General features: G+C 38.2%; 1 protein-coding gene across 7 annotated transcripts in view; it reads right to left on the bottom strand.

The window, feature by feature from the left end:
- Positions 1-6,911: 6,911 nt before the first annotated feature.
- The window catches only part of LOC113033510 (transducin-like enhancer protein 4), a 39,883-nt gene continuing 34,370 nt past the window's right edge, over positions 6,912-12,424 (bottom strand). For 5 of the 7 annotated variants that reach the window (XM_026187369.1, XM_026187370.1, XM_026187366.1 and 2 more), the window contains 9 exons: positions 12,171-12,358; positions 10,756-10,832; positions 10,361-10,610; positions 10,002-10,249; positions 9,648-9,795; positions 8,622-8,772; positions 8,328-8,404; positions 7,431-7,526; positions 6,912-7,333 (listed from right to left, as the gene is read on the bottom strand). In XM_026187369.1, the coding sequence (XP_026043154.1) occupies positions 7,196-7,333; positions 7,431-7,526; positions 8,328-8,404; positions 8,622-8,772; positions 9,648-9,795; positions 10,002-10,249; positions 10,361-10,610; positions 10,756-10,832; positions 12,171-12,358 (1,373 nt within the window). In that variant the 3' untranslated portion in view covers positions 6,912-7,195. Of the gene's footprint in view, positions 7,527-8,327; positions 8,405-8,621; positions 8,773-9,647; positions 9,796-10,001; positions 10,250-10,360; positions 10,611-10,755; positions 10,833-12,170; positions 12,359-12,424 lie in introns of all 7 variants that reach the window. The other 2 variants (XM_026187371.1, XM_026187372.1) reach the window with 1 other exon arrangement.

Below are 12,424 nucleotides of genomic sequence, written 5' to 3'. Positions count from 1 at the left end.
TTGGTGTCCTCTGAGAAATAAAAGACTAAAGACACACATGCAGTGTCTTATGGAAACAGTAGAGTTTGCACGCACATTGCTGCTGACTGCGTAACACACCCACCAAACCTACCTCTGACACACTGGACTTTGAAGGACTTCTGCTAAAGTTTGCCCCTGTTTTCAGATTTAACATGATCCAGATGATGAGGCTTGTTAAGAAATGAAAATAAAAGCTAAAGTTAACCATAAGAGCTTTTGTGCCTGAATAAATTGTTGAATATGAATGAATAAACCATAGAGTAATTCTTAAAGCTGACATTGTAGTTGATTTAGTATGGTTTAAGTTTATTTTATGGGTCATTTATTGTCATATCTGTCTGCATATATGTTTATACCTTGTTTATATCTTGAGCTAATGTCAGTTATCTATTTGATATCTATCTACAGTTTCATTTCGGTGGGGTTTTGGCAAAGTCATTTGATGTCCTTTGTTTTTACAGAGAAGAACTCTGAATTTGTCTGGTAATAGATTGATCCCGACTGAGATATAATTTCTCCCATAACTTTTCATTTTCAGGAAACTGTTGCTACAGTTGGCTGTACTGTCACTAAACTAAGAACTTGCCTGTTACACTCAGAAGAAATTTTAAATTTTCTCAAATTTTAAGTTTCATTTTATTTATCACTGTGGGATTAATTTACAAAATAAATGTTCAGTAACTTTGTTTCTGACAAAGTATATGCAAAATTTATTAGCATCAACATACTTTCAGTTTAAAAACTCCAACTTTAGCATGCAAAGCTAAAATGCTAATCCTGCTAAACATCATTATCTGATGCTAGCTTAAAGAATCCCTTTTCCTAAGTAGATCGCAGAGCTTTTGCACAGTGTTTCTAGTGAACTGTGTCCTGAAGGACACCCTCACAGTCTTTGTTTGGAACTGCAGTAAATATTCACTCGGCTACTATAATCCTCTAGATTTTCGAGAGTGTACTGCCAGAGCTGTAAAACAGTGAGTTGATTAAAGCAATTCTGACAGTGCGAAGTCAGCAGAGTATTGCAATGATTCTGTTAAGTGGTACTCTGCGAACATTATGCCTACAGACTATGACACACATGGGCAAATATGGTGCAAGGGCTGGAAACAGAATCGAGGTGAATGACTACAGTGAGTCTGCACAGCTTGTTAACTCGGTTGCAGTGATATCACTGATATCACTTTAAAGACGTGTGATAAATTAAATGTTAACATATAATTTAGACAGATTTTACTTTTATGTTAGTAAAATTTAGACTAAAACCTGTAACCACAGTTTTGTTATCCCGTGTGTGGCCCTTCGCTTGATCAAAGTCAGCCCCGTCCTTTAGCCTACCCCGGATTATTGGAATCCTAACGGTTTTTGGAAGGAGAATAAATGTAAATCTGTGGTCACAAACATACCTATTTTAGATATCGAAATATGCAGTTTTGTTACAAAGTATATCTTGCTTTATGAGCCATATCTAGCAACAGTGTGATTCACCACGTGAACACTAACACCATGTTGCTATTGTGTGGCCTGTTTGTTTAATCCAGCTTCTGTGTCTGTCAGGAAAGTGGGCAATTTGCATGCTGCAAGTGCTCTTAATATAAAATGTTGAAGTAGGGTGGCTCATTCCCACATTGCATCCCCACCTTTCCTCCTTCTCTCCCACTTTTGGCTGTGTGAAGTACTGGTTGGAGAGCTGTAACAGGAGTATCATTCACTGTAATGGTGGAGCGTCCTCCTCCACAGCCCTCACTTAGATCACTTAATCCACTTTAGCAGTCCAGTGCTGTGCACTGTGTGAACACAGCACGTTCACAATGGGAGGTTAGAGTGAGACGCTGACCTGTCAGTTTGCACTAAAATGCCACACTAAAACACTCAAAACCCTTGTTTCTCGCAGCTCATTTAATATGGATGTAGAGAAGGCCTGCTACACACTCCAGTCAAAATCGGGATCTTTTCTGGTAAAATATATTTTTTGGGCACACAGTATACTTTAAAATGAACATAGATGGTTGTGTCCTAGGAATACTTTGAAATCAGTGAATATGTGGGATTTCTAAGCAACAGTGGACACACTGGATACTTTATTTGACCAGTTTATTCAATTAAATTCTATCAGTTCGGTGCAAAGAGGATTCTGAAGCAGGTTTCAAAATGTAAAGATGGGAATATATGGAAGGTTGTTTTAGTAGATTTAATGTTAAATCAGTTAAACAAAAGACAATCTGCAAACTGCAGCTTAGATTTTCAGTTTAAAATGAGACACAAGTGATTGACCTGCATGTCATAAAAACAATCCCATGTAATCTACTCAACAAAACTGACAATTTGAGTGCACTTTCTTTGGGTATATCCCACATCGCGTCAGTTAACCTTTCTCAGTGCATTACACAACTAATTCTTTTAAAAGATATATCTATGGTGTACCTTGCCTGTTGCCCAGTAACAGCTGGGACAGGCTCAAACCACAACCCTGAATTGGATAAATGGAAGGAAATAGATTTATGGACAAAAATTATGTCTACATTGGACATTTGCAATTTTAAATGAAGAAACCCCAAAACTATTTTAATGACTGTCCTCCAGTCTCAGTCCATCCATCAGAACAATTTAGAGAACCAAAAGTAATACACAGGATGTTCACTCATCTGGAATTCCCTGACTGTTTATTGTTCACCAGAAAAAAACAGTACAATAGTGCAGACCAGTATTTCTTGATTGACATTCCAGGTTAGGGTTAGTAATTTAACTCAAATAGTTATCCCAGCATTGCATATGTATAGACAAGCGGTGGCTGGGTTTCACATTTGCACTGAATAGTTACAGTTAGGGGTGAGGAATACTAATGCCCATTAGTATTAACAAGTATAACTAATTACAACATTTTCTTATTGTAGGTTGCTTTATCTAAAAAAATATTTTTAGACTGAGTGCAATACAAAAGTGCAAGGTGCCACCAACACAGGTATTGTAGGGAAAATCTACTTATTGTTATATTTCACATAGTCCCTAATACGTTAAATATAGCAGCTCCATAGACATTCACCTAACAAGTGAAAGATCCCTTGCTTGATTGGCAGAAGAAACCCAAATCTCTCAGATCCTTGTCACTAATACGTTTGCTGCAATATGTAGCAATAAATCTTACACTTTCTCTGATGCTTTTCCAGTGCAACTACAATGTGTTTTTTTGGGGGGAATTTAATTGCAATTAACTATGTTATCTGGTAATAAAATAGAACCTAAACGATACACAAGTCCTACAGACTTCTAGCTTAAACAGTAAAAGACGCTCAGACAAAACAGTCCACACAGTAATTTAATAAATTCAAGCACAGACTAGAAAAAAGAGAGCAAAGGCATTTTGTATCGAATGAAAAAAGCTCAACTAGTAACAGGAAGTTTCTGCTGTAAGCTCGAATAATTACATGTTTACAGTAAAGTTATAGCCAGTCAAGCTAAATGCTCTACACATCATTACTGTTTAACAACATTTCTGTGCCAGATCTTGTTAGCCTTCTAACATGTAGCAGTCAGATAAGATGAGTAACATTCAGATTTGACTCTTGACATGACAGCGACTACAACCAAAGAGCATTTCCTTTTTTTTCCTTTTTAATGTTTTATCTAGATGAAGACTGAAGATAGTACAAGGAGGTGACACCAGATTTTATTCATTCAAGAGCAGAAAGTGCAAAAGAGCACTCAAGACAGCAAAGTGAATGAATCGTCATTTTGATCAGAAAGCATAGCTGAATTTAGCAAACAGGAATGTGAAAAAACATATTTATAACCACCTTCGAAATGTACAGTGTCTGTGTAAAAAAACAAACAAAAAACAGCCATAACAGTAAATTATTTTCAATACAGTCTCTCCTGTATGAAATCCAGTCAGCTCAACATACCATACTGTAAAATGTCTTTTTGTATTCAGATCAGTGCATTTATTACAAGGCTTTCTTTCAATCTGCCACATAGCCAACATGCTTCTATATAATGTATTTAATTTAAACATTTCTTTTCCTAAAACAATCTGCCGATATATCAGTACATCCCTAATCAAGACCTTATTAAAATAAGATAGGTAGGTAGATCTCAGGCAGGTTAACACTAAGCATGAGTGCTTTATCAATTTTCAAAGTAAAGCAGTCATTTACAGTAGTTAAAAAAATGTGGTCACATTTCTTTTTTTCCCCCCTCCCATTTCATGAAATGAGAGCAAAAAGCGTAAACAATGAGTTACAGAAATACATTGCTGGCAACATGTCATTTACCTCAAAAGGAAATAGATGAATTCAGCAATAGTACAGGATGGATCTGAGTAATATAAGAACAGTTTCATTCATAGTCTTCAAATTCATTCTGACAGGCACTACTAGTACATCCACAAAGCAAGTCTATATCAGTCTTTCTTGTTGCCAAATTACTCCAAAGTACTAAAAATCTCATATCAAACTAAACTAACCTAACAAAAGTTACTGGCAGTAGCTAAACCAAGAGATTGGGTTTAGGCACTCAATTTAAAATTATTACTGTTTAACATATGCCTCCTGATAGTTCGGTTTAGTAAGAAAGTTTAAAATGCCTGTTTAGGATAAGCTGGCATCCATCCTGATTGGATGATTATAGGTTAGAATCTTGGTGACATAAATCTGTGCTAGTAACTTATTGTGTTGTGTTTACATTCCTGTAGATTAATGTGATGTGGGACTGATGTTATAACTATGTAATAACACAAATGAATTACAAGCAACAAACAAGTTTTTAAAGCTTAAAAACAGCAACAAATATCAAAGAATAAACACTTTTTAACTCCAATAGTTATTTTTTCTGGTTAACTCCACTGGTCAATAGTGTGTTCCAAGTGTTTGAAATAAAGTTTGGTTCTGGAAATTTGTGATCATTTCAGCAGTACTGTTGATAAATGATCCTTGTAATTAAAAAGGATCCTTAAATGTTCCAAGACACTCAAAAACACTTCCAACAGAGGAGACACATTTCAGTTCTGCGTTTGTAACTGAACGCAGCAGGACAAAAGGAGGGCAGAAGTATAGCGTAAAGGCACTGTGTTATTTTTACAAGCCAACAGACGTAAATCCAAGACAAATCAAGACCACATCGCTGACCACTTGTTTTTCCCAAAGGTTTTAACAGAAAATCCAGGCTGGAGTGACTGACCTCCAAACACCAATAAATCTGTTTTACTGAAATCTATCAGTAGGAAGCCAGCGAGCATCCAGAGAAGTCCGAGCTAAGGGACAGAGACAGTGCAAAAGTCAGTCAGTAGAGAGGGCATTGAGGGCAATTCTGTTAGTTTGTTCAGTGCCCACAGAGTCGAAAATACAGAAATAAATACAACACACACACACCCGCGCACACACAAACAGCTCTTACTTCACTCAGAAGCTGAACTACAAGAACAAATTCAGGAACACAGGTAGAAAATGATGCTGTAGGTAAACAAACAACGGTATTTAAAGGAACAGTTCTTCTTTTTCTTTTTTTTTGGCAAAGATTTTGATCAGAGCTGTGATTTCCCAAAGCGTTTGTGGCTGCCTCCTTGTGGCCTTCAAAGGTATTTCAATTGGGTCTTGAAAGGGCTTGCCTGCCCTAAACCAAACGCCCCCAAACAGTATTTATGATCATATTTTATGTTTATATATTTACATTTTAAAACATAACCAGAACTCATATATATACTCATAAAGTCAAGCTGATGAATTAAGTTACTGGCTTGTTCTACCTGTTTTGTGTATTTTCTAACTTATCGTTGTTGGGAAAATGTGTTGATGAGAGCTGTGATTATTGTTTTTGGCTGGTCGCACAAAATTTTACGATTTCAAATCGTTTGGCAACATTTTTAAGTTTGGGAATGAATGGATTAGAAGATCAGCACTACACTCTGTTAGTCTAGGAACCCTTTCATTTATCACCTGATGGAACAATAGCCAACAGTTTGGACCATCCAGTATAGCCATTAATTACAAATGAAGCTAATAAATACAATGAAAACAAAAACCATGATCATTATCTCATTAGACTACAGCTAGTAGTTTCTAGATTGTATTTAATAGGGTACTTTTATGTATATGCAACCAGTGTCTCCTCAGAGTAATAGATCAATTCTAACTACATATGGTAACCGGAAAGCTTGTGGTACCTGAAATATCATCCCTTGTCTCCAAATTTTGCATATTCATATGCAGTGTTCCTTTATCAGATATTTTTAGGTGTAAATCCTTGTTGCCTGAAAATCTCACAGCAATGACCAGATATCTTGTAGTAGGCATAGTTGAGTATCCATACTAATCTGAGCCAGGCTTAAGTCCTCCTGGCTGCATCTAGCATTCAGAAAGTCTTATTGATCTTATCTCTAAAAAAAAACTGAATATATGAACATGTTTAATAAGAAACTATTCTAAACTAATTCTTGATGGACAATACTATTTTAAGCGGGTCTGACACAACCTTTTTAGATAGATTGTTATGAAATTTGTTGATGTTTTTCACAGGTGGAAGCTTTTTCTTACTGTTATTTAAAAGAAAAAGGTGTATATATTCATAGCCCAAAGAAGGAAAAATCAGTGTGTTGAAATAACACACTGTACATGAATTCAAGCCATAACTAACCAATTAAAGATGAATATACTGTCTCACATTTCGATACCATTTAAAAAACGGAGCCTCTGATATATTTGCTTGAAAAACCCATTCACATGTGCGCAAGTGCTATATTTTTGTGTGTCCTGCACCCTTTGGATGAATGTGCCATCGTCACAATTAAGGCGACACATCTGCAGGATGCAGTTAAGCACAGAAATAATGAGGGGATGTCAAAATGGGAAGAAAGCTCAGCTGCAGACTCAAAACACATGGCAATATAAATGGCAAAAAAGTAACCAAATTGTTGCCCCTTTATTTACACCATCAGCATTAGTTGTGTGCAGGTTGGCTGTTGATATTCCAGAGTAGCCCAGAAGCACTACGGCTCTGATCTGCCACCTAGTTTGCATACATTTTAGCCTCCATGTATGTATAAAGTACACAGGCAGATTAGTATGTATGTGAACAGTCATGCTTGTTTTACAGTCTACACACTGAAAACAGAAAAATGATATAAGAGGCTTAAGTGAAAAGTAACATAAAGGAATGTTAACAGCCCAACAGCATTCACTCATCCTCACAATAACACAAAGTCAAAAGGAAAAAAAAAAAGATCTGTGCTTGGGTCCGCTTGTTGGTTTTGATCCTCGACTAGCCAGAAGGTCAGGAAGTCATGGTCCAAGAAAATGTTTGGTTTGTTCCTTTTAGGTTTATCCTATACACATAAAAAAATTTACACAGATGAAGGAGACCTCACGGTTGGATGGAAGGATGGCCTTCTTGTTTAACAAGCACAGCTATTAGTAGATGACCTCATAGACAGTTGCCTTCTTATCTCCTGATCCCGTCACAATGTACTTATCATCAATGGAGATGTCACAGCTCAGCACAGAGGATGATTCTTTTGACTGTCGGGGGAATAAAAGATGCAAGAAAATGTATAAAAAGGGTGAGAAAGATGAAGGCTACGCAGACACACGACTTTCTTGTTATTGTAAAGACACAGAAGGTTGTTGAATTCACAATAGCTGCAAAAGTTCAGTCATACAGACTGTTGTATTTTCATTAGGAAAGTAATTTCATCCAAGGAATACCCAAGAATTACTTGTTAAGAGTTCTTATTTTTCTTTATTAAAAATAAGAAATAACACCCCCACTTGCGTGTTTTTTGTTTTTAATCTAGTAATTCATTCAGTCCAGTTTATTCATTCCCATAATTGATTCTCACCTGCTTCACTTTCCCACCTGCTGCATCACCTGTTCCTCTCATATGTTTTCATTCATCTAATCAGCCCCATCAGCAGGCTACTCCCAGTCTCACATTACCTAGCGCTTTAGCTCTTTGGTGTTCTGCTGCTCAATTCCGTTTTGCACCAGATTAGTCCCAATGTATGTCTTTTTTTTAGAAATAACAGTAAGTGCCCAGGATTCTGCATCAGCTGCTCCTTGTGCTTGTTTTTTTATAACCTTGAATCTCCTTGTGTGACTAAAGCTCATCTTTTGCTTTTTACCATCTGTCTTTTGTGTCATACTCTTGGGTCCTCTATATAGAACCCTGATAGCTAAACTTTACAATCAGTGAGCAAAAGCGGTGTTTGATATCTCTACCTGGGTTATTTCTCTAAAATCCATAACTCTTGGCTATTACGCTGTGCTGCACTTGGCCTCTCAGTTGCCTTTCATCCATGGTTGTGTTCTTGCCCACTTACCTGGAATATGCTGGCTCCATATGGGGTTCTCCATGCATTTAGCAGATTGTCTTTTCCTGTACTTACAAACCACTTCCCTGCAGAGGATCGACAACTGCATTAGTCTACGGCAACGAAAAACGCTTTAAATCTTTAAAAGCCAAAGTAAATTATTTAAGTGAAGGTTAATTTGCTCGCTCAGGTGCTAAACCATTATCTCATCGTTAACATCTCAAGACCTGGCACATATATTCATTTCATGTTGCAAAATACTGGTGACAACAGAATCATCTCAATAAAGTTGTTTATGCTTACCACAGTGCGCAAATCTGAGTGACAGCACACAGCTTTCATGCAGGTGGAGCTGGTATTTGTCAGGTTTGGTGACATGCAACACCTCCACATTACTGTTCTCCATCCCAACTGCCAGCCACTCTCCCGTTGGACAGTATCCCAGTGAGAAGATCTGCAGCCAACACCAACATACCCATTTTAATGACAGCTATGTCTCCCTATATTCTGTGTAAATAATACTCAGTATATCTCTTATATTAGGGTAAGGTATGCATCTGTCTATTGGAGGTGGGCACAGATAGATGTTCCAAAAATATGTCATAGTCCTATACCTCAACCTTTTACATTACAAAGAGGTAGATGAATAGTTAAGTCCTCATTGTTTTTTAAAAATCCCTTTTTTACACCATGGAAGAGCAAAATGCATGCACAGGATACAACTGATAGCTGTAAAAACTGGTAAACCATTACTTCTTTTCTCTGTCAAATGGTTCCAGATTTGCTCAAGCTGTAGCAGGGGGGAGTGGGGCTAGACCTGACATTACTGGAAAGCCTAAGAACTCTATCAGCCATGACTGTCCTCTCTGAGCTCTCTTTACTGCACACTCACCTCCTCATGTGCACACTGAAATGGCTCTATTCAGGAAAATTGCAGTAATGGTCTATTATTGCTGCTTTTCTACTCACAAGGGGGAAAAAACTAAATTCTACCTGCACATATTATTAGTGTTAAAAGTATTTGAGGACAGGGCTCAGCCGGGCTTTTAGTGTGGGTTAAATGTTCTGAACTGAGCTTGTAAATGACTGCAATAAATCAAAACCCGAGACAGTAATCACACAAACTGCAAATGGCAGTGACTTGTCCTGGGGTGCACAATTTTCATCTGTGACATTTTACCACCAAATAATAGACGTCCGTGCAAAACCCAAATTTCTGAACCCTGAACACACACCTGAAAGCTGCCGGAGGAGTGGAACAAATTCCACACTGCTTCATTATGATCGCTCCCAATAGTCACGTGATGCAGTACGTGTATAAATGTGTACCTGAGAAGTGAAGTCGTGCTGTTGCAGCTGGCGTCCCTCTCTCAGGTCCCAGGACCGGACAGTGTTATCCAGACCTCCGGTCCAAAGCTTGGTCCCATCATTAGAAATGTCTATGCAGCTGGCTCCATCTGTGTGGCCCTGGAACTGCCTGCAGAGAAACAGACAAACCCATAACTAACAATACTGTTTTTCTTTCAAGTTGGCTTGACATCAACCAGATCAGCATCTTGACTAAACTAATGGGTAGCCAACATGTGATGCTGTTTTGGTTTAATAGCAGGTTCTTTTTTTGTCTCTTTTTTTTTTCTTTCAGCATAATTCAATAACCTTAAATTACATTCCCCAGTTCTTTACCTAACCAGAGTCTGGTTGTTAAGATCCCAGACGGCAATGTTTCCATCAGAGCAGCAGGAAAAGCAGACTTTGGAATCCGGGCTGATGGCCAGAGCATAACATGCAGGTGCAGACGAAGTTAATTCCGCTTTGATCCGAGGAGTCGGTGTAGCCAAATCCCAGATTGATAAAGTACTCGCTTCTCCCCCAACGATAAGAGTTCGTCCATCAGGAAGTAGCCGACAGGATCGAATATAGTTATCCCTGTTCTGATGTGCCAAAAAAGAACTGTCATTGAAATGTATACATGCAAGCAACTAGTGGCTGTAAAAGTGGTATTCTAAAAGTATGTTACATGAGGACCAATGTGTTGAACTCACAAGGCAGTCCAGCTGGGAAACAGGGGTCTTGTTGCCCGGGTGACTGATATCCCACACCTTGACACAGCCCTTGCCGCCGGTATAAACGTGACGTGTAGGGTTACTGATGGTAACGGCACACACCACCTCCCCGTGGGTGAGAGTATTGATCTGTCTAGCATGGCGCGGGATACCAGGGCCGATCAGTGCATCCGGAGGAAAAGGCACAGGCTGCATTTGTCCGTCAGCGCTCACATGAAAGGAATAAGCTCTGAAGCAAAATAAAAGGGTCGTGTGAGGTGATAAAGGGTGATGAGAGAAAAGTAAGAAATCATAAGCAGAGGGGAATATATGTGTGTTTCTGTGAACTTTCTCAGTATGATTATGCCATTTAAGAAAGACTAAAAAAGACTTACGGTTTTCCACCAGGAATGCCCGACAGGTTAGGAGGAAGTCCAGGAACACGTATGTGGTGGTGAGGATCAAATCCTACCTAAAGAACACAAGAGTGAGACGTTTTTAAAATATACAAAAATGCTTAAACAAATAGAAGACTCGAATGAAGTCAGGTGTGCAGGGCAGGAAGGCATTTATAGTGACGTGACAGGAAAGGAAGTGTGTTTTTACATCCAGCGACCTCATTTATAAAATTAACAAACGATCAGTTTTAATCCCAGCTATGACTCAAGCAGAAACCAAGCGCAAGTAGGTGTTTTTAAAAAACACTCTGATGTGGAAATTATTTTCTCTCTCAGAAAAGTCTAGACTTAACCTAAGTGATTTTCCCACTGTTTATGTTGGGTCATTACAGATACCCAGTAGGAATTAATTGCCAGACATCAAGGTGTTTTGAATTAACAGGAGGATTAAAATTAATTAAGAGAAGGACTTTTTTTATAAATAGCATGTCAAATTAGAAACAAGTGCCCTCGCCTGTTCTTGCATTATTGGAAAATCCTGGTACGTGTGCTCTAGAGGCAGGAGATTTTTCAATGGCTGCGATTACTTTTTTTTTGTGAATCATGATATGTGGTTATAATAACGTCAGAAACAGTTCAGTCTTTATGCTCTACCTTGTCCACACTCCTTAGCTGCAGGTTTTGCTTTGCTCATCAACTCATTAGTTGAGTAAATACCACATGTTGCCCTGCTTCAACCTCCTCAACCATCGCCATGAACAGTTTTCATTTCTTTTTTTGCACAATATTTTTAAGCATTTTCCTACTAATTGAACATAAGCATACCATTGGGATTAATCTTAAAACTAATTAAAAGTTGAAATACTAAATGCATTTTTTTTGAATGAAGTTGTACTCCTAAATTACCTTGAAGTAAATTTCCAATCAAAATTTTTGGTACAAGATACATGCCAGCATTTCAAAGCAGATTTAAGCAACAGTCAACTGAAAAATAATAATAAAATCCTGGTGAGACCACCATTTTTAGCTTTTATTCTAATTCAGTTTAGTTTTTAATCTCTCAAAAACGCTTGCATAGTTTCAGTGGGGATGGTAGTTAACGGTACTCTGTTTACCTGCTACCTGGTGAAAGATTGTCATCACACAGAGAATATTTGTTCATACATGGTTACCATTTTAGGACAGTTTCTCATTTCACACCTGACATAAACGGTTGAAAATACAGTCGTAAAAACGCACCTAAATAGAATAACTTGCAAAAAATTGACTAATTATTAGAATCCCCAAACATCACAATATTAGTTGTTTTCCACTAAATCATTTTTGTCTTTAAAGTACATTTTTAACACTGACAGAATAGGTAGCTAATGTTTACGTCTGCTGTCTGCATGCATCTGTGAGTGTTCAGGTACCACTTGTGTGCGTCCGTAGGCTGCCACAGCGGCCGCGGCCACTGCACTCATCTGTGGGGAAATGTTATGCAAGCCAGTGTAGGCTGCTCCTGTTCCACTCAGCTCTCCATTCATACCAGGGTGAGGAACCATTCCGAATGGGCCAGGGTACGAGCAGGGCACTGCCAGGGGTGTGCGAAGACCAGGAGCTACAAAACAAGACAGCCAGATTGTGACGCAAACATCTATCTTTTTCAACTGTGGTGTACAAAGGT

This window comes from Astatotilapia calliptera, chromosome 12 (assembly GCF_900246225.1).
Source record: "Astatotilapia calliptera chromosome 12, fAstCal1.2, whole genome shotgun sequence".
NCBI classification, from domain to species: domain Eukaryota; kingdom Metazoa; phylum Chordata; class Actinopteri; order Cichliformes; family Cichlidae; genus Astatotilapia; species Astatotilapia calliptera.
Note: the sequence above shows the minus strand (reverse complement) of the source record. Positions and strands in the feature narration are given on the sequence as shown.